General features: G+C 38.4%; 1 protein-coding gene and 1 long non-coding RNA gene across 3 annotated transcripts in view; one reads left to right on the plus strand and one right to left on the minus strand.

Annotated features, from left to right (window-relative positions):
• The window catches only part of LOC137043734 (uncharacterized), a 32,804-nt gene extending 16,346 nt beyond the window's left edge, over nucleotides 1-16,458 (plus strand). The window contains exon 4 of the long non-coding RNA XR_010898565.1: nucleotides 15,765-16,458. This is a non-coding gene — a long non-coding RNA (uncharacterized lncRNA). The remainder of the gene's footprint in view (nucleotides 1-15,764) is intronic.
• The window catches only part of grm3 (glutamate receptor, metabotropic 3), a 60,671-nt gene that overhangs the window by 26,484 nt on the left and 12,901 nt on the right, over nucleotides 1-21,286 (minus strand). The window contains exons 2-3 of one of the 2 annotated variants that reach the window (XM_067420135.1): nucleotides 11,726-12,336; nucleotides 5,788-6,661 (exon numbers count right to left, since the gene is read on the minus strand). In XM_067420135.1, coding sequence (XP_067276236.1) covers nucleotides 5,788-6,661; nucleotides 11,726-12,181 — 1,330 coding nt within the window. In that variant the 5' untranslated portion in view covers nucleotides 12,182-12,336. Of the gene's footprint in view, nucleotides 1-5,787; nucleotides 6,662-11,725; nucleotides 12,340-21,286 lie in introns of both variants that reach the window. The other variant, XM_067420134.1, reaches the window with a different exon arrangement.

The raw sequence follows: 21,286 nt of genomic DNA on the forward strand, positions 1-21,286 counted from the left end.
TTTTTACGTATGCCAGGTGACCTGTAAATGCGGAAAAAAATATTTCCTTTGCAATTTTGCAAAAATCTCCTTTTCCGAATTGCCTGAAAAAACACTTCATGTGAGCGTAAAAACTTTTTTGTGATATATGGGGTTTTTGCAAAATTGATGTGGACATATTTTCATAATTCCAGTGGACATATTTTCAATTCGCAATTTCAATTTGGAAACACGGCTAGTGTTAATGTGCACACCGACCAGTGTTGCCACAGTTACTTTGAAAAAGTAATCTGATTACTGATTACTCCTTTAAAAAGTAACTTAGTTACTTTACAGATTACTTGATTTTAAAAGTAACTAAGTTAGATTACAAGTTACTTTATTAGTTGCATTCAGCAGTTGCCGACAACACCGCAGCCGCCTCAACATAGAAATGACAACCGTTTTTGGCAACACACTTTATTGCATTTATGCCTGAGCCTGACGGCCCGACTTTTTTACCCCCCCTTTTTTAGGCTTCTCCTTCGTTTTATATTTATTTTAATAATTAAAATGAACAATGAGATGTGCTTGTGGAAACAACATGAGACCATGATAGCTTGCGCCACTGTCAAGATATGGCTCGCGCAGGGTTAAAGAGTCCGTTTCTTCAGTGCAGCTGCTAGAGTTATGGCGACTAAATGATCTTACCAGTGCTTAGGTCGCTCTCTCTCATATTGCGATCTTTGAATTTGAAATGGGCTGCTGAATAAAATGCTGGAATCTTTTGCTTTGATGTGAACTCCGTTAAATGAGCATATACCGCGGGAATTAAAGATCGGATTTATATTAATTTTGCTGAAGTGTAAGGTAGGCTATTAAACAACCTGCATGTACTTTTTTTTTTTTTTTTTAGATTGTGTAGCCCGTTTCGTTTTTTTGAGCGCCATTGCGAGCAGTAGGATAGCCTATCAGCCTGCCTCAGCTCGTCAAAAATGCCTTTGTGGTGGTATAATTACTAGCCTACTTTGTTTTTAATGTCAAAGTAGTTATATTTCGTTTCGTTTCTTTATTAAGTTCATTTAGAAAAATGTTTAGAGCAATTTTTTGTTTGTTAAATTAAAGTTTTAATTTTTTTATGTGACGACCCAGTGAGTTAACCGCATGTTTAATAGCATAGTCTCTCAAACCAACTCTTGAATTGTCTTGCCTATATAAACTTTAATTTAACAAACAAAAAATTGCTCTGAACATTTTTCTAAATTAGGTTAATAAAGAAACGAAACGAAAAATAACTACTTTGACATTAAAAACAAAACTGAACTATTTTAATGGCTGCAACAATGTAAAAAAATAAAATAAATAAATAAAAAACAGGCTCCAGCCGAACTCGGGCTGAGAATTTTGATAAGCTGTCGGTTTTTACTAAGGAAAATGACTAAAATAGTAACTCACAGTGACTTGGATAATTGTGACTCTGATTACTGGTTTGGAAATAGTAACGCGTTAGATTACTCGTTACTGGAAAAAAGTAGTCAGATTAGAGTAACGCGTTACTATGTAACGCGTTACTGGCATCACTGACACCGACACACAAAACGGCAGGCGTGAATGCATAATTTCGTATGCGCCTTATTCTTTTAATGCCTCGGGTTCGTGTTAAAAACTGCCTGACCATTGAGATTGGTTCCTTTGTTTACATGTGCCTGGAGCTGCTGAAGTTACAGTAAAACATGACTTGGTGGTGGTCTTGCCAAGCACACACTGACGAAGAAGAAGATGCAATGAGGCAAGACGAACGTAGATCTGCTGGTCTCTTTTGTGTCTGAATAAGAGGGAGTTGTTATAGAGAGCAATTGCACATCAAATAGGATTCAATGGTGAGTGTCCACTGAGTCCTATTTGATCTGCAATCAAATCAAAAGCACCATCTATTGTCAGGGAGTGAATCTGCACATTCACTTGGTGCATCGCCGGAGAAAATCACTTGGGTATGAACACAAAGAAGAAAAATGTCTTAAAATGCTGGTGATAAGCGTGCGATAATCGTCCTAGTGTGCACAAGACGTAAAGTTTTAGTAAAAATGTTTTTTTTTTTTTATGTCGTTCGACACCCGTAAGACCTCCGTTCATCTTCGGAACACAAATGAAGATATTTTTGTTGAAATCTGATGGCTCAGACAGGCCTTTATTGACAACTGTGTCATTTCCTCTCTCACCATTCGAACCGCTATAAATCAGCGTATTGATTCATGATGCGGATCGCGTGTCAAACCGCCAAACTCCTGAAATCAAGTGACATTGCCGATCCGAATCCTGAATCGATATGCTAATTCATAACCGTTCAAATCTTTGTTTTGAAATTAGCCCATCACTATATAAGTTGTTCGTTTTTTTTGCACACAAAAACTGTTCTCGTCGCTTCATAAAATTATTGGAGAGCCACTGAATGAGATGGGCTTTGTGACAATGTCTTTAATGCCTTTTATGGGTCTTGAGAGAGGAAATGACATTGGTGTCAAGAAGACCTTTCTGAGCCATCGGATTTCAACAAAAATATCTTAATTTGTGTTCCAAAGATGAACGGAGGTCTTATGGATGTCGAACGACATTAGAGTAAGTAATTAATGACAGAATTTTCATTTTTGGGTAAACTAACCCTTTAAGATTACATTTATTTGAATTAATTATCGAGAGAGAGAGAGAGAGAGAGAGAGAGAGAGAGAGAGAGAGAGAGAGAGAGAGAGAGAGAGAGAGAGAGAGAGAGAGAGAGAGAGATTTGTACCTGTGTCTGTTCAGCACCTTTTTCTCTATTAACAATAAAGCTGTGTTAAATTACTTCACAATAGTGATGTAACCCCCTTGTTGCTGAGAAATATAATGTAGCGATTCCTTAGTGAAGCTATTTTATTACTAAAAGTCCCAGGACAGCATTGATTCGTTTCTGTGCTTCTGCATGTTTGTGTGTGTGATCTCCTCTCTCTGTGTGCGAGTGACGTATATGTGTGTGCGTTTCAATGAAAACAGGGCATTAATATAGAATGGTTATTTAAGTCTAAGGTAGTCTTTGAACTACCTGTGCATTAAATAGTTTTATTGCACAACATCCAGTCATTCAGAAGCGAATATCCAGTCAGACCACGTTATATGTACTTGTATGTGTGTACTAAAATAACAAACTAAAACTGAAATAAAAAAATAAAAAAATGGAAAGAAAAACAATTATTGAGTGCAATTATCCATTTGAATGTCTTACTCAATATATGTGTATGTTACGCATACTGATGCTTAAGAGTACAGTGCCATTAAAAATATTCCACAGAAGAAAGTCAATGGCATGAGGATGAATAAATGCCATTTATCAACTATCCCTTTAATTAACAGACTTTATTCCAAGCTCCCAAATCAATAGGTTTTGGCACAGAGCAAATGTTAATATCAAGTATAAAGGCCTGCCAATAGAGAAAAAGCCTCCTCGTTCTGAAAACCACCAAACCAATGACAAACAGAATCGGGGTTGCACCAAAAGCTGTAGTGTGAAAGCCCCCCTTCTAATGATAGACTCTCCAAAGAAAGCTAGAGAAAGGCCAGCTGTGTGAACTTTGTGAGTCCGAATGCTGGGAAGCGCAGAGGGACTTAATTCTTAACCATAGGGAGGAGAATGTGGACTGTAAATCCTTTTGGGCTCCTCTTCTCATCGCTTCCATCCATCCATCCATCCATCCATCCATCCATCCATCCATCCATCCATCCATCCATCCATCCATCCATCCATCCATCCATCCATCCATCCATCCCAACATCCTTCTTTTGTCTCCAAGCACATCTACAATCATTCTCACTCCACAAGCTCCTCCATTCTGTCTTTTCTGTCTCTCTCTCTACCTCCATCTCCTCTGTCTGTATGATGTTGACAACGGTTTTTCCTCCTTTTCTCCTGCATGGCTTGCCTCCTGCCTCCCTCTCAATCGCCCCAGACAGCAAACCCCACACGTCTTTGATTCTGCGCTTGAAAAATGAAGATGGTGAACTTCAAAGAGAATGTTCTTCTGCTGATGCGTACCAGCCCACTCACCCTCTCTCCCATCATTTTATCTTCCCGATCTTTCTCTCTCTCTCACTCACTCTTTCCATCTGTCTTTGTGTGTTTCTCTCTGTTCTGTGTGTGAAACTAGCATTACATCCTTTTTATACATACACATGCACACGCATGCTGTGGTGGTATAGAGATAGCATCGGATGGTAATACCATGGTATTTTGATATATTCTGTACTATGCAGGTTTTGTGGGGCTATTGTACATGTCGTTTTTTAAATGTAATTTCAGCACGCTGCTAATAAAGCAATTCAGTTTGACAGGTTTAGTATAAAGGGATAGTTCGTCCCCCATATTTATTCAAAGCCATCCTAGGTGTATATGACATTCTTCTTTCAGATGAACACAATTTAAATTATATTAAAATATGTCCTGGGTCTTCCAAGCATTATAATGGCAGTCAATGGCAGCTCAAATTTTGAGTAAGTGTATGAAATCCATCCCAAACTTACTCCACACAACTCTGGGGGATTAATGAAGGTCTTCTGAATCTGAAAAAAATTCCAAATTTTAAAATGTATAAAGTAAATGTCTAGTTTCCGGCGGACCACCTTCAGTATACAACTTACAAAGAAAGTTTAAACGCGTAGGCTTTCACTACGTCCAATGGCAACGCTTTTGCTGTAAGTTGAATACAGAAAGCGACCCGCTTGAGGCTTGATATTTTACTTTAAAACATGTTAAATATGGATATTTTGTTTACAAAACCCCATCGATTCACTTTAAAAGACCTTTATTAACCCCCGGAGCTGTGTGTGAGGAAGGGATTGGGGTTGGGATTGAGGAAGGGATTGAGTACTGTGTGAGTACTCCACACAGCTCCGGGGGTTAATAAAGGCCTTTTAAAGTGAATCGATGGGGTTTTGTAAACAAAATATCCATATTTAACACGTTTTAAAGTAAAATATCAAGCCTCAAGGTTTATGAAGGATGGATGAACTTTTTTGAGCTTCACATTTTGAGCTGCCATTATAATGCTTGGATTAGCCAGGACATTTTTTAATACAACTCCGATTGAGTTTGTCTGAAAGCAGAATGTCATATACACTTAGGATGGCATAAGGGTGTGTAAATTATGGGAAAAAAATGTGTCTATTTATTTATTTGGTCCGTAGTCTTGTAATCAACAAAATATGTACTGGTAATTATTGCAAAATAAGCCCCTTCGTCATGCTATAAGAACACTCTTCTTTAAGTGAGGGTCCTGATTACCCTATCAAGGTTTATTTAGCATCTCTACATTATCCCTCATGTATTTGTTATGCGCCGCGCATGTATAATGTAACTTTGCGGTTTTGCCTATCTTCTCTGTTTGGCGTAGTCACATTCTCTGCATCTTTTCCTCCCCAAACTTCTAGCTAGCGTTTGCTCTCTCCCTCTGTGAGTTTGTCTTTAAATGCGTTTGTGCACAGCCACAGATAAGTGTGGCATAATCCCATCTACTTGCCACGCCAACCTGAGCATGCTGAGCACTTTTACATAGTTTATTTTTACCTGCCTCTCTCTCCTTCAGCTGTCAGTCAAAGCCGAGCTCTCAGCGACGCTGACAGAAGACGCTCGACTCCTGCCTCATTCTTCCAGTCGCAATCAAGACACACAGTGTCTCTAATTACAGAGCCTGTAAACCTGTCGTTTCAGAACCACAGTGTGACACAGATATGCGGCGAATACCGTAAACTCTTACAGTACTAGTCAGAGAGAAACCGCTAAGAGAAAAATAAAACTTTGTTTACCTCTGAAGTTGACGTGAAGCAGAAAGTCCCGGTAGAGTTTCCTGCCATCGAGACTGCGCATGGCATCGCACAAGCGCGTGGTGTTGGTGCAAAGAGTACGTTGCATGCGGTGCAATGCGTGCGCCATGGCGTACACAGCATTTACAACAAACATGATCTTTGATTCTGGCTCAAAATTTGAGCTGTCCACAGCTAATTCTGGGTCACAAGGTGGCTTTGGGGTTCCCGCCCCTGCTGCCGAAGCCCCACCCAATGAACACTGAAACTTTTGCTCCCAGAAGTCTCTGAACCATGGGTTACGATGATTATTAAGGGGCGTGAGGCTCTGGAAGTAGCGGTTGAAATCTGGTAAAGGATGAGCCGCTAACTCCAGAGTGATCGCCCCGTCCGCCGAGAATTCATTCCCTTTGACGATGCTCTCTTGCGCCCCCCATCCGTCGCTTGCTACCCAGAGGAAAGATGCATTGAGGCGGGCAGCGGCCGCGATGAGTTCTCGAGCGTCATCGCTACGCAGAAAAAGCACGGCCACGCGGGCTGTGGGCTTCTGTAGGAGCTGACGAACCACCGCCTCGTACGAAGACCGTTTCGCGCTTGATCGCCCTACTTTTTCCGAAGTAGCGATGCAGATGTTTCTCAAACGGGCTTGTTGCTCAAAAGCTTCGATTCCTGTCTCTCCGTAGTCACCCTCGGAGGCAACAGTGGAAACGTAGGTCCAGTTGAAGGCACGCAGGATCTCCGCCATGGCCTTGGCCTGGTAGAAGTCTGGAGGGACGGTGCGTGCAAAGTAGTCGTAGCGGGATTTGTCGCTGAGTTTGGCACTGGTACTGGCGTAGCTGATCTGAGGGATCTGAAATAGCCGCAGCAGGTTGGCAACCTGGGAGAAACACACACACAAACATACAGCATTGCATTACAAACACTTGCAATCAATAAGTCAGCACCTTATGAATTAGTTATCCAAAGTCTATGATACATAAATATTCTTTTTTTAGTCTTTTGATTGGATCAAGCCACATTAGCCCAATTAAGAGGACGCAGACAGTCTCAGCAGGGCTAAGCAGCGTGGAAATGTTTTTTTTTTGGTGAAATGCAGCTTGGCTCCTCCATATCACACACCCCACTCATTTTCAGAAATGCACAGAATAATATCGCCTTTCCTGCACAGCACTGACACTGGATTGCTCAATGACGTCAAAGCTAGAACAACACTTGCAGTTCAGTCCTGCATGCAATGATTTTTGAGATTCTAACAGATATGCTGTACATATGAACAGACTGGTAATGAATGTTTGCTAAATGTTGCTGTCACTTTGTTGTTTTTTAGGTGTAAGTAGAGATTAATGTCAACATGAAATCAATATTGATTAATAAATCACGTTTCATGTCCGCATGATTTGATACATTTTTAAAGCATGTTTTTCTTCTTATTTTGAATAAGAAAATAAGTTATTCATTAAGAAAAAAAATGTATTTGTAATCAGAAATCAAAATGTAATAACTTGCTTTTCCTCTGAAACAAATGTCTTTTATTCATGTGTGCTATTTGCTCAGGATAACCAGTAGCCAAATTGCTATCTAGATATTATTTTTAGCAAATTTGCATTCCGTCTTCACACTTATATGTAACACCTATTTTTAGTGTTATTCAATGGAAATTAAAAAAATTAAAATTAAAAAAACATTTCTGCGCAAGAAACATTTCTTATTATTATCAATGTTGAAAAAAGTTGTGCTGCTTATTATTTTTGTGGATAATGTGATGCATTTTTTCAGGATTCTTTACTTATTTTTTACTTATTTTACCCTTAGACTTTATTTTACTTTTAGACTTTTGAATGTCACATTAGGAAATAAAATGAAATGTGACCAGTAATTAATTTTCACAAAATGTCAAGGCCCCCAGAATATTTTGTTATATGAATATCTGAACATGCAATATATCAAAATAAAGAACAGAGCTTCTGATTTCAAAACTAAATCAACATTTTGAACGAAAAGCTGAGAAAATTGTTTTTTCTTTCTTTTCAAAGATGTGCATAAGCAATGTTTTATCACTTGTTTCTGCTTATTTTTTCATGTGTTTTAATCTTGATGTTCTGTACTTTTTCAGAAGAGTACAGTGCATTAGCAACGTCTACATCAGCTTTTGACATTTAATGAAAACATGGAAAGCCGAAAATTTGGGGAAGCGCTCTGTCATAAATTAGGGGAAATTCCGTCATTGGTGGTAAAAGAGTTAATGGGGAAAAAAGAAACCAAATAACTTGGAATGTAGAGAAAAAGCAATGTCTGAACTTTGTTTACTGAGAGGAGTCCCCTCAAACAAAAAAATATGCAGTTTTTTTCAGTTCAATGGAAAGTAACCTTACTTTATCCCTTTGAACTCTAAAAAATGATGTAACTTAAAAGAATAGGGAAGAATAAGGAAGTGTATACAGAATCTCAAGAGAGTGTCTGCCAGAGATAGGGAGGCGGGATTGTCAAACAGCCAGTGTCGTGAGAGAAAAACAATGCCCAGTCGTTGGCGATGAAAGGAGAGCAATGGATAACAATGGTTATCTAAAGCGAGACCACTGTGAGGTCACAATTCTCCTAGCTCTTTGCCAGAAACAGAGCAATATTGCTAAATAAAACTGCAGGGAGACAGGGGTAAAAGAGTGACAGAGAACAAGAAAAAAACAGAGAGAGAGAGAGGGAACAAGAAGAAAGGAGGGTTAGACAGATTACGGATTTTGGAACTGATAGAGGAAGTCAGCTTTTGCTGAGCCACAAATGGGGAGAGGGTTATGCAAAATTATGCAAATTCCCATGGCTCTGTCACCAGTGATACTAGAAAGCAACAACGCACAACACACACAATAGCATAGCCGCAGTGCTAATCCGTGCACGTACATGAGGAAAGGAAAGAGCAAACTGGATTTACAGGGGAGAAGAATGGAAACGGGGGTGGCGCAGAGTTTTATTTGAGGGCGGCCCTCTAAATAATGGATTGGGTTCTTCATAGTTAGTCAGGAAAAAGAGCTGTGTTGTTTTGCCAAGTGGGTTTCTGGAGGGTAAAGAACAAATGTGTGATTCACAAAGCCAAACCTGCAAATAATTCAGTAAAAGTAATGAATTCATCCAAACTGTACACAAATAAAAGAGGTTTATTTAGGTGACTGTGCTCAAAAAGTGAACTTGAAGATCTTAAGGGAGGTTATGCTACAAACACTGGATTTTCTGCAATTAAAATTAACTAATTAAACATTTTGTTGCTATCATTTTAAATTTTAAATTGTCGAAATGTATTTAAAACATTTGTTTTGGGACAATATGGAAAGCAATACAAATCATTTGAGTACAAATGTATTACATTTTTAAATCATGATCTGTATTTTTATTTAGTTTAATTCTATTTAAATTGAAAGGTGTTGTGAACTGAGAAATCAAAATTTCCTTGAGCTTTTGGTCATAATACTATAAGTTTCAAAATCCTGTAAGTTTCAAAACTAAAAACTTCCTTGTAAATACAAAAACAGCTTTTATTGTAACCAAGCCTAGAGAACAACTCATTGTGAAATGTGCCCATCTATAGACAGGTGAAACAGCACCTCTGCAGAAGAAAATCAATGCCTACTTCATCATTGCAACTTTGGCCCCGCCCACTGGTGTGTTAGTGAGATGACGAGAAGACAAGAGCAATACAGGATCACTGGACTAAAAATAACATTACCTAACAAAGAATCGTAATGTAAGGAATATGGTTATTTATTTTCGACAATGTGCATGTCTCAGTTGAAAATTATTTATTTGAATTCGGTACATTTTGATACATTTCACTGTGAATTCTTGGGTAAATCAGTCACAAATTTGGCGCAGGCTTTGGAAACAGACTTTTAGAAATGGACTCGACAGTAATGCCACAACATGGAAGTAACCATATTAATTCTAATGCTTGATCTGTGATTAGTGATTCATGTACAGGCAGATGTTCTTTGTCTATGTGTCAGTAAATCAAACCAGTGACACATTGTTTCTCTTATTAGGATGAAAGTTATGTTATTTAAACTGTGATTAAATGATATAGAGAAAGCAATCAAAGAACGCTCCCACAATCGCTGGAGCTGTCAATCAAACAGTGACTGAGTTCTGGACTGGCCAAAACTCCCGTAATAATCTCACATCTCTTATTTACATCGTGTTTGAACTGTAAGTTAAAGGGGTGATGAATTGAGGAATCAACTTTCCCTTGAGCTTTTGATATATAAAAAGGTCATGGTAATATAAGAATATCCTGTAAGTTTCAGAGCTGAAAACTTCCTTGTTGGTCAAATAAAAGCTTTTATAAACACCAGGCTCAGCAAACGGTTCTGTGCTTTATAATGACGTCAGTGCGCGACGAAACACACCTCTACAGAATAATGAGCATGTGTATTTCAGTAGCCTCGCCCACCGACTCATGGAGGTCTCGTGCTAGCTGGTCAACAACAATTTCATGCCGAGGAAGATTCAGATATTGCGCTATTCCTAGTTGTGGTAGAACACAGTCGCTGCATAAGCTTCCTTCTGATCCTAATATTAGTTGAACTTTATTTTTAATGAAGTTTCAGCTCACGTGGGAAGACATATTCACTTCAGTTCACTGCGGGTTCGTTTGTAAACAAATCTCCGGTCAGTGCTGGATTTGGATCCAACAGGAATGGTGCAACACACCGACGTGAGTAAAACATGTTTTATTTGTAATAGTACTGCATTGTTATAGATCGTTTTGCTTATGTGTACGTGTCTATAACAGAGCATACCTTTAGCACGCTGGACTCAGACACGTATGGGCCAGGGCTCGCAAAGCCTGGCAGGCCGATGAATCTCATTATATTTCGTTCTTGTTCTGCTATTCTTTCTCTCTCTCTTTTTGACAACTGAAGGGCGGTGTGCGCGCCGAACGTGTATGTGTCTGCTCGCGCATATATCGAGCGATCTAGTGGACTGTGTAATATAAAAATAATAGTCCAATCAATCTTGTGTCGATGAGAAATAAAAACATTGTGTTTGTTTGATAAAGACGTTTGTTTAATCGCTGCAACCTTTCATGCCATGATTGTAATGCCATAGATCTAAATATAATGGTATAATGAACCCCTTTTTTTAACAATTAGTTACCCATGAGAACTGTAATAGTAAAAACATGTTAAATTATTTTGAGAGAGTTTGAAATTGGTATTCCATGCCTAATTTATTTATTCAGTAAACAATTAATCATTTTGAATTTATTAAAGTACACTCGTATAAAAAAATGCTGTTAAATTGTATAGTAAAATGCCTTCAAATTGCATTAAATAATCCTTACATATGATTCATATTAGGCATTAAAGGGTTAGTTCTCCCGAAAATGAAAATTCTGTCAATAATTACTCACCCTCATGTCATTCTAAATCTGTAAGACCTTCTGCCATCTTCGGAACACAAATTAAGAATACAATTTTGGGGTGAACTAACCCTTTAAGAATTTGAATTAGTAAAAAAAACTAGAGCTTAAAAAAAAAACATGCTGTATAAATCATAATGGAACAAGGCAATGGACCATTTAGTTTGTTAATTTATATTCATAAATTAAAATAATTAAAATATATTGATTATGTTGATTTCGATGAGTTAAAGTAATGTAAAACATATGTTGTCAAAGCATATGTTGACATTTTAAAATTGTTTAGGTCTAATGTAGAAGTATATTATACTAATATTATAATAATTTTAATATTATGTTAAAATAGGCTAATGCATGTGGTCTGATATGGATGTGCAAAAACTCTAAAGTTCTCTATATAGATCAGTGGTTCCAACTAATGATATTTTTGTTTTAGTTAAATTTAGCAAAGGTTTTCCATTACCTCATTAATTATTTGTATAACTTTTTGTGTATTCTTCATTAATATTTTAGAAAACATTTACTGGTTCTAACCTGTATGGAGACGCTGCTAAAAGATCCCCCAATGACACCAGTGATGGCCAGCGGACTGTCTTCCTGAAGTGCGTAGGAACCATCGGGACAGATGAACTCCGTATCATCCACTTTTGTAAGCGAGGCCCTGACGAACTCCAGCGCCTGTTCCAGAGCATAGGTGTCCCTTGAGCACGTGTCCAAGATGTGGACGCCCAAAACCACACCCGGCAGCAGACCTACGTCCTGGTTGATCTGATCTATGGCAAAGAGCATTGCCTCAAGCCGCTGGATGCCACGGTCTTCGTTGATCCGGCCACATTCATCCATGCCCATGCCCTTCTCGTGGATGGGGAAGAGTCCTCCCAGAACCAGGTCCCCGTCGATCTTAATTTCTTTGCGGGGAGAGTCTCCGCTGGAAAGCAGGATCTCGGCACCCAGCATCACCAGGAGCAGAGCACGGACCGTGGACCACATCGTTTAAGGGAAGAAGATTGAGGAGGTGTTACGGTCAGGTGGGGAGATAGAGGGTGAAAGGTGGGCGTCAAGGAACTGACAGAGGCATGAAGGGGCAGCAGGGAGCTCTGTCTGGTTACTCATGGAGATCCACAACACTGGGTTCAGCCTTTGAACTGCTGACAAAAAGACAGAGAGAAGGAGACACTATAAGGCAAGGAGAAAGCGTTGAAATATAAATGTGAGAAAGCATAACTCTCGATATGGCTACTGTAAGACATCTCTGTTAAAACAAAGACAGTTTCTAGTTTGTTCACTGAAAGCACATTAACTGGACCAGACTGAAAAATATAGGTTGTTCTTAGCCTAATTTGAGCTAAAGAAGCAAAAAAAAAAAGGTGTTGTTGAAAGTGACGTAATTATGACAAACAGTTTTGGAGATTTCAGTCTTTGCCCATTCAATTTGGTTTTAAAGGAATTACAAAAAAAAAAGTGATTTAAAGGGTTAGTTTACCCAAAAATGAAATTGATGTCATTAATGACTCATCCTAATGTCGTTCCACACCTGTAAGACCTCCGTTCATCTTCAGAACACAGTTTAAGATATTTTATATTTAGTCTGGAAGTGTATCTAAGTGTATGCACACTATACTGTCCATGTCCAGAAAGGAAATAAAAACATCATCAAAGTAGTCCATATGTGACATCAGTTAGTTCATTAGGATCTCTTAAAGCATCAAAAATACATTTTGGTCCAAAAATAACAAAAATTACGACTTTATTCAGCATTGTCTTCTCTTCCGCATCTGTTTTCAAACCTCAAATAAAGATTCAAACGGTTATGAATCAGAATATTGATTCATGATTTGGATCGCGTGTCAAACTGCCAAACTGCTGAAATCACATGACATTGGCGATTCGATTCATTCATCGATTCACTGATTCATAACTGTTTGAATCTTTATTTGAGGTTTGAACACAAACAAAGAAGAGAAGACGATGCTGAATAAAGTCGTACTTTTTGTTATTTTTGGACCACAATTAATTTGCGATGCTTCAAGAGATTCTAATGAACTAACTGATGTCACATAGGGACGACTTTGATGATGTTTTTATTCCCTTTCTGGACATGGACAGTATAGTGTGCCTACGCTTGAATACGCTCGACTAAATATAAAATATCTTAAACTGTGTTCTGAAGATGAACGGAGGTCTTATGGGTGTGGAACAACATTAGGGTGAGTAAAATCAATGACATAAAATTAATGACATAAATGACAAAAATTAATGACATTAATTTCATTTTTGGGTGACCTAACCCTTTATGACTTTTTTCTTCACATAAATTATCAACAAGTTTCTACAAAAGAACTGCAGTAGTTGTCCAATTCGTCGAACATTTAGTTATTTTTTTAAAATATGCATTTTCTAGTAATGTTTACCAAAAACCTTATTTTACTTGTAAATCTAAAGCGGCCAATATAAAAGCCCTCAGGAAAATCCAGAGGGAACCCATGAGTCAAAAATGCTAATTTTCTTCTGGGTAATTGGACCATCACCTGAACATCTTTACCTGTATAGAAAACATCTACCCAAGACTTTAACGTAATAGACATTTGAGTGCTCTCCTACGCTTTGCAGGGTCAGTTAGTTCTCTGTAATCACAGTGTTCCGTTCATAGTTGAAAGAAGATTGTCTGCAATACAAACTTGCCAAATATACAACAGGCACACACACAAACGAATCTCAACAAATCCACCAAACGCCAACTCCTCCGCGCACAGATTTGTCAAAACAGATTCTCACTGATGGAAAACACATGAGTAACATAAATTAATCATCACAGAAGCTCAGACAGAAGATGCAACTGTTGAGCTGATTAAAGTAGAAAAAGTGTCCACTGATAACGCTGTTTATTTTTTAACATTGGTTTATATATTGTTTTTAACCCTCGTCTCACTAAAAGAATTATGCAACTCAGCTAACAATGTTAAGATTCTCTATTTGTGATTTTGTATAAAAAATTACATAATCAAACATACACATGCATCTGTTTTGAACAGATTTCCAAATAGTAAATTGCACCCAAAAATAGGGATGGGTATCGCTAAGGTTTTAACGGTATTACTACTCTTAACGATACTGCTTATCGATCCGGTACTTTAACGGTATTCTTATCGGTTCTTTTTGTTGTTTATTATAATAAAAAGAAATAATAAGAAAATAATTAACATTGCTTTATAATCTGAACATGTAAAATATCTATAGCAAAATAAACAGCAATAAATATAAAGAAAATAAAACATATATCACCAGTGCATTTACAGGCATTTTTTATGATATATGGAATATATAAAATAAAATATATTTTATATATGGATGCACCATTCCTGTCGGAACAAATACAGAAGGCACAGCGTTGTCTTTTAATATCAATATGTCTGCAAATTCAGTGCCGACCTATGTCTTGTTTACAAACGATTCCGCTGTGATATGAAGCTAACACGTATAATGTCTTCCCCATGTGAGCTGGAACTTCATTAAAAATAAAGTTCAACCACTCATTCCTAATATCAGGATCTGAAGGAAGCTTATGCAGCGACTGTGTCCTTCCATAACCTGGAATAGCGCAACATCTTGCTATCTTCTTTGGCATGTTTATTGCTGCTGGCTAATGCGATCCAAAACAGCTCCAACAGTCGGTGGGCAGGGCTACTGTATTAGATGTGTTTAATATTCTGTAGAGGCTGTGTTTTGCCACACAATGATGTCAAGCTGTGGCATATTCTGAGATCGATCATTTTCTGGGCCTAGGGTTAATACAATTTTCTTTGACTAACAAGGAAGTTTTCAGCTCTGAAATGTACAGGGCATATTCTTATATTACCATGACCTTTTTATACATCAAAAGCTCAAGGGAAAGTTGATTTCTCAATTTTTAAATTTACCAAAAATGCAGGAATTGTAATGCTTTAATAATTAATTAACAGTCAGATACAAATTTATGTAATCTAAATAAAGATAATTTTTCCTCTCAGTCCACCCAGATTAAGTTAAAGTAAATCCATTTCAACAGTGTGGAATAATATGATGTGTAAAACTGAGTTGACAGCGAATAAGATTACGTTTTTTTGTGTGCTGAAATGCCACAAAAGTGGTGCGGCAGTGAACCTGGCTGAGAAAATCATTTTGGGTGAGAAACTGTTGTAATGCTAAACCTATTATGTCCTATTATGTAGTATCTCTTCCTCTTTCTCAAATGAGCACACCATTTTTTCTTTGTTAGTATGGAGTTGAACCCAGACCCCCCCAGACCCCCCACCGTTAATGGAGCTCAGATGACAAAATATAAAATCTTAATTAAATCCTAATCCCACAACTTTTAGAAATCGCTACAAATTTAGTCGCCCAATAAATAGCTGCTCCGAGAGCTAAGAGAAAAGCACTAATTGTCAAATCTGATGCCGGGGATGTGCGTCTCTCTGAAGTAAAGTTCTGAAACTGTGCAAAAGGCAGCCTTGATATCTAAGCCTGGGTTTTGATCTTAGAGCTTGGGAAAAAAAAACATCCCTAATCTGATTTCCTCTTCCACTTTTCTTTGCAGAAGGGTGGGCGAGGGAGCGCAGGCGGCGGCGGCTGCGACGGGGGGCGGATTTATGAGGTGTGCGAGATGGCTTGCTGGGTTTCCACGGCTCTGGCAGCTACACAAAGGCTTACAGCCTGGCCAGGAGATGGCTCAAAGGCTGGATAACACTCAACTGCAATGATGGTATCTCCACCGTGCAATGCAACACAAAGCAAAACACGCAGGCCTCTGGCAGCATAGCACTAACGGCAGCTTTCCTCATTATCTTCTTCCACCGTGATTCAGTCTGCCAGCCAAACAGCAACAATGGTGCTCTCGCTGCGCGGCCGCCACCGGTTTAACGCTTCTCCACTTGCTTGAGTTCTTCCTCTCTCTCCTGAGAGGTCAGTGGGAGATCTGGAGGGCCAGAGGAGAGGGGAGGGAGAGTGCTTTCTGCTTTGATGACAGACTCTTGGACTCTTCAGAAGTAGACTGGTGTTGTTTTAGCACACTGAGTCTCTGTGGCCACACCGGGTGAGAGGAAATTCAGGGCTGCTTCCCCCCTCACACCCTGACGCCGAGCATAACTGAGTGAGAATGCGAGGAGAATGTGTGAGCGGCCCTGTCAGACATCATACACTAGTTGAAATGTGGCGAACGGCATGTACTGCGTATCCAGCAGGGCTGCTCTGTCTGTCTGTCTGTCTGTCTGTCTGTCTGTCTGTCTGTCTCTCTCTCTCTCTCTCTCTCTCTCTCTCTCTCTCTCTCTCTCTCTCTCTCTCTCTCTCTCTCTCTCTACCTACCTACCTACCTGTCTGTCTGTCTGTCTGTCCATTCAGCCATCTCATAAATCCTTAAACTTAGGTTTTAAACTTGCCAAAATGTTAAAACAAGGCTGTCATGTGTACATTTAAAGTTTGTCAAACTTTTCTAGTTAAATATTACAGTTACATTCCTTTGCATTTTAATTGATATTTATTACATTCACTAATAATTGTAATTTAAAGGCATCTATCTGAAAACACTTAAGAAATAATGGGGAATTTTATTTTATTTTTAGAATGCAGTCACATAGAACAAAGACGCTTGAAGTTATGCACGATTCATCAGTGCTCATTATTTCAAAGAAAAACATCAACATTTAATAACTTTCTCTGCCTCTGAAAAGATTTTTCTTTTTGTTTGACGTCACTCTTTTTTCCAGCCTCTTTCCTCTGACCACCTGTCATATAGAGAGCAGTTTTTATGTTCCAATTAATTCCCGATGGATAAAAGACAACTGCATTATTTTTGTTGTTGAATATCCTTCTTCTTTTAGAAATGAGGTATGGGTTGGAACCCTTGCTTTGTGATGATTTTAAACATGACACACATATAATATAAACATGTAATAACAAATTTAACCATGATTATCCACTTCTCTGTAAATACATCTGTCTTAAATCAGTGGAAATATAATAACCAGCTGTACATTATTTTACACAAAGGGAGCCCATGTGCATAATTTGAGCTTATTAATTATTTACATTCTCCGAAAAGCTGGAATCTAATTTTAAGAACAGGTGTTGGCATGTGAAAAAAAAGTTCTCAGAGTGCGCTAATTAATTGCATTTCATAACCATCTGAATTTCAGATAGATACTCACTTTAAATTTGCAGTTTTAAAAACTTGCAGTTTTAATTTTGCTAATTAAAAAACACATTTTATATACTGTACATATAGTGCATCACTTGGGTCATATTCTCATGAGTTCCATAAGTCAGTTCAGAGGGAGAAAAAGTGAACCACAACAAAATCTGCGCTCTGACTAATCCTTGAACATCTTAAAATTAGTCATGAAATTCATCTAGATGCTCAATATCAAACAGGTCTGATTTGGAAACAGTTCCCCCGAATGCATTAACTGCATTGGGAAGTCGCAGGCATTTTTGTTCCTTCCCTCAACCACCTATCTTTAAGCAGTTCCTCTTGGCTAATCATGTTAATTAGTTAAGAGGGGTAGGACAGAAGAGCGGTACGGGGCGTTTTTTTAGGGGTACAGAGAGGCTCAGGAATTAATTGGATTTTGCTTGCAGGCAGTTCCTTAACAGCATGCTTAAATCAAACAGTCAGTTCGAAAAAATCAATTCCTGTGCCCAAAAAAAAAAAAAAAAAAAAAAAAAACTAAAGTTATCCTTTTTTTAAACAACAATGCTCATCTTCATCCGTGAAAACTATAAAATTTGTTTTGCCTGCTTCAAGGGCCCCAGCGAATATAGTGTGTTGCAAAATGTTTTAAAGTACTCTTTTGTCGTGGTGCAATTATTTGGAAATAGTCTTTATTGGAGAGAGTCTGGATCCTCCTGGGAGAGTATACTTTCTATTAAATTGCATACTTGTGCTTTTATAAGAATTCAGAAATAATAGCAGGGCTCGACAGTAAGGATAACCTGGGGCGAGTGTGAGAGCGTTTCAGACCAGTTGACAGAATTGTCACTTGCTTGAGTTTTAAGTTTGTTGCATGTGTTTTTATTTGGTTTTCTGTGATGTATTCAAGCATTGTTCTTGCAAATTAAATATGCCACCAAAGTAACATTATGTAGCTGGCTTACAGATGAGGCTTTGTTAAAATTGTAAGAATGATTTATGGTACCATGATAGTGAAAGCAGAACAAGTTAGAATGGGTTGAAAATTATAAAGTATATATTTGTAAGCAATTGTTTTCCAGCAAAGTGGTGTTTATAAATATAAAAATGTCAAAAAAAAAAAAAAATTGTATGCGTCTGCTAAATGCATAAATGTAAATGTAAATGTAAAATGTTTACTTTCTAAGAGTTAGTAACCCCCTGGGGTCTGAGGGGGGTTTGGGCCCTGGAGATGTTTTGACATTCCCTGACATTTGTGCTTAATGAGCTCAGACAGGAAAGATTGTACCTCTTACCAGTTTCATACAGATTACATAACCAGGGAATATTTGAATTGGTTTATTGAAAAGTAGACATAATTCAAGCTTTCTATAGAAGGTATCCATGTGATGTCACTGTCAGCTGGAGTTGCTGTGGTTACGCCCTATGAGTGGCAAAAAGACTTAGAGGCAACATTGGTTTTCAGAGTGAACGCTGCGAAAAACACACAAAACACATCTAAAATAGGAAAGAGCTTTGAGATTGGCAGTACAAACAGATTTGATAAGAATCTTTACAGACTTTCGAAAGCAGAAATCACTGCAATTCACAGAAACATCTGGACTGCAGGCAGAGAAACGTGGATTTGCAGTTTTCATTTTGTCTCAATATGTTGAATTTTAGGGTAAAATCATACCCTATAAATGGTATTGTTATATGGTATTATTGTAAAAACATATAAACTGAAAATCGTGTTTACTAATCGTGTTTCCCCAGTTTCCCCTACTAACTCCAGTCATGCAATGGTTTTTTTGCCACTCAGTCCGTCTGAGGGGGTGTGTTTCAGTCGGAAAGTGATACTGAGTTTCGGTTCTTTTTTGTGACGCGTTTTAGAAAGAATTTAATGGAGACTGAAATGTTTTCTTTATTTTACAAAAGCACATTGTTTTGTTGTTAGTATGAGTGTACATATATAAAAATAGACAGTTTCGAATTATGTATTATTCTTTTCTGTATAATGAATAATGGCGTAGCATTTGACGTTTTTTCTAATACATTTCTCAAACAAAATATTTTTTAAATTAACAATTATAATTTAGTTTTAGTTTTACATGTTATATTTTTTTTAAATATATATACTACAATTTTTATATACACACACACATACACTCACCTAAAGGATTATTAGGAACACCTGTTCAATTTCTCATTAATGCAATTATCTAATCAACCAATCATATGGCAGTTGATTCAATGCATTTAGGGGTGTGGTTCTGGTCAAGACAATCTCCTGAACTCCAAACTGAATGTCAGAATGGGAAAGAAAGGTGATTTAAGCAATTTTGAGCATGGCATGGTTGTTGGTGCCAGACGGGCCGGTCTGAGTATTTTACAATCTGCTCAGTTACTGGGATTTTCACGCACAACCATTTCTAGGGTTTACAAAGAATGGTGTGAAAAGGGAAAAACATCCAGTATGCGGCAGTCCTGTGGGCGAAAATGCCTTGTTGATGCTAGAGGTCAGAGGAGAATGAGCCGACTGATTCAAGCTGATAGAAGAGCAACTTTGACTGAAATAACCACACGTTACAACCAAGGTATGCAGCAAAGCATCTGTGAAGCCACAACATGCACAGCCTTGAGGCGGATGGGCTACAACAGCAGAAGCAGAATCTAGACGCAGCCTAGCCTAATCTGCCCGCGAGTGTCGTCTAGCAACTCTCAATACCCTTCTGAGCTGTATTCCCCTAACTCTTGCCGGGCCAATCACATTGTGTATAGAGTCGGTGGGTGGGGCCATAATGACGATGGCTGAGTTGCGTTTGCGTGCTTCTAGTAAACACAGAAACTGGCGAACGGCGGCAGTCTTTCGAATCAGCTTTGACCGCGACTCTGGAAGACTTGGAGTTAAGCTTTTCTCTGACAAAAGAACAAAGAACGGCACTGAAGTCATTCTTAAAAAGGGAAGATGTGTTCGGAGTTTTGCCGACTGGATACGGCGAATGTTTAATCTATCAACAAGCTCTGTTTCACCTTCGTTGCTCTGGTTGGTTGTAGCGCTATCCTATCGCGTGCAGAGGGAGTTTGAAAGACAACCGTTTATCCCGCCCCTCGGATTGAGCCCTGTCTATGGTGAAACATCTTGATGTGGGTCTGGCTTGTCAGGCTAATGTTCTGGTGGATCTGATGGTAATGGTGTGGGGATGTTTTCTTGGCACACTTTAGGCCCCATAGTGCCAATTGGCCATTGCTTAAATTCCACGGCCTACCTGAGCATTGTTTCTGACTATGTCCATCCCTTTATGACAACCACGTACCCATCCTCTGATGGCTACTTCCAGCAGGATAATGCACCATGTCACAAAGCTTGATTCATTTCAAATTGGTTTCTTGAACATGACAATGAGTTCACTGTACTAAAATGGCCCGACAGTCACCAGATCTCAACCCAATAGAGCATCTTTGGGATGTGGTGGAACGGGAGCTTTGTGCCCTGGATGTGCATCCCACAAATCTCCATCAACTGCAAGATGCTATCCTATCAATATGGGCCAACATTTCTAAAGAATGCTTTCAGCACCTTGTTGAATCAATGCCACATAGAATTAAGGCAGTTCTGAAGGTGAAAGGGGGTCAAACACAGTATTAGTATGGTGTTCCGAATAATCCTTTAGTTAAGTGTATAAATAAAGTGTTTCCACTACATTCATTCGGCCGTGACACCAAAAATCAGTTTCTTCTCAGTGACGCCGATATTATGTGTACTATTCTGTGTTACTGCTAAGCACCACTAAACGCATAACAGTTAAAAGAGCCAACCATAAGGTTTTGGTGCACTATATTCCAAGACTTCTGAAGCCATTCGATAGCTTAATTTGAGGTACAAATGAATTTTTAAGTCGTTAAGTTAAAGTTAATGCAAACTCCGGTTGGGACAGTAACACGATGAAACTCAC

Source organism: Pseudorasbora parva, chromosome 16 (assembly GCF_024679245.1).
Source record: "Pseudorasbora parva isolate DD20220531a chromosome 16, ASM2467924v1, whole genome shotgun sequence".
In the NCBI taxonomy this organism is placed as follows: Eukaryota; Metazoa; Chordata; class Actinopteri; order Cypriniformes; family Gobionidae; genus Pseudorasbora; species Pseudorasbora parva.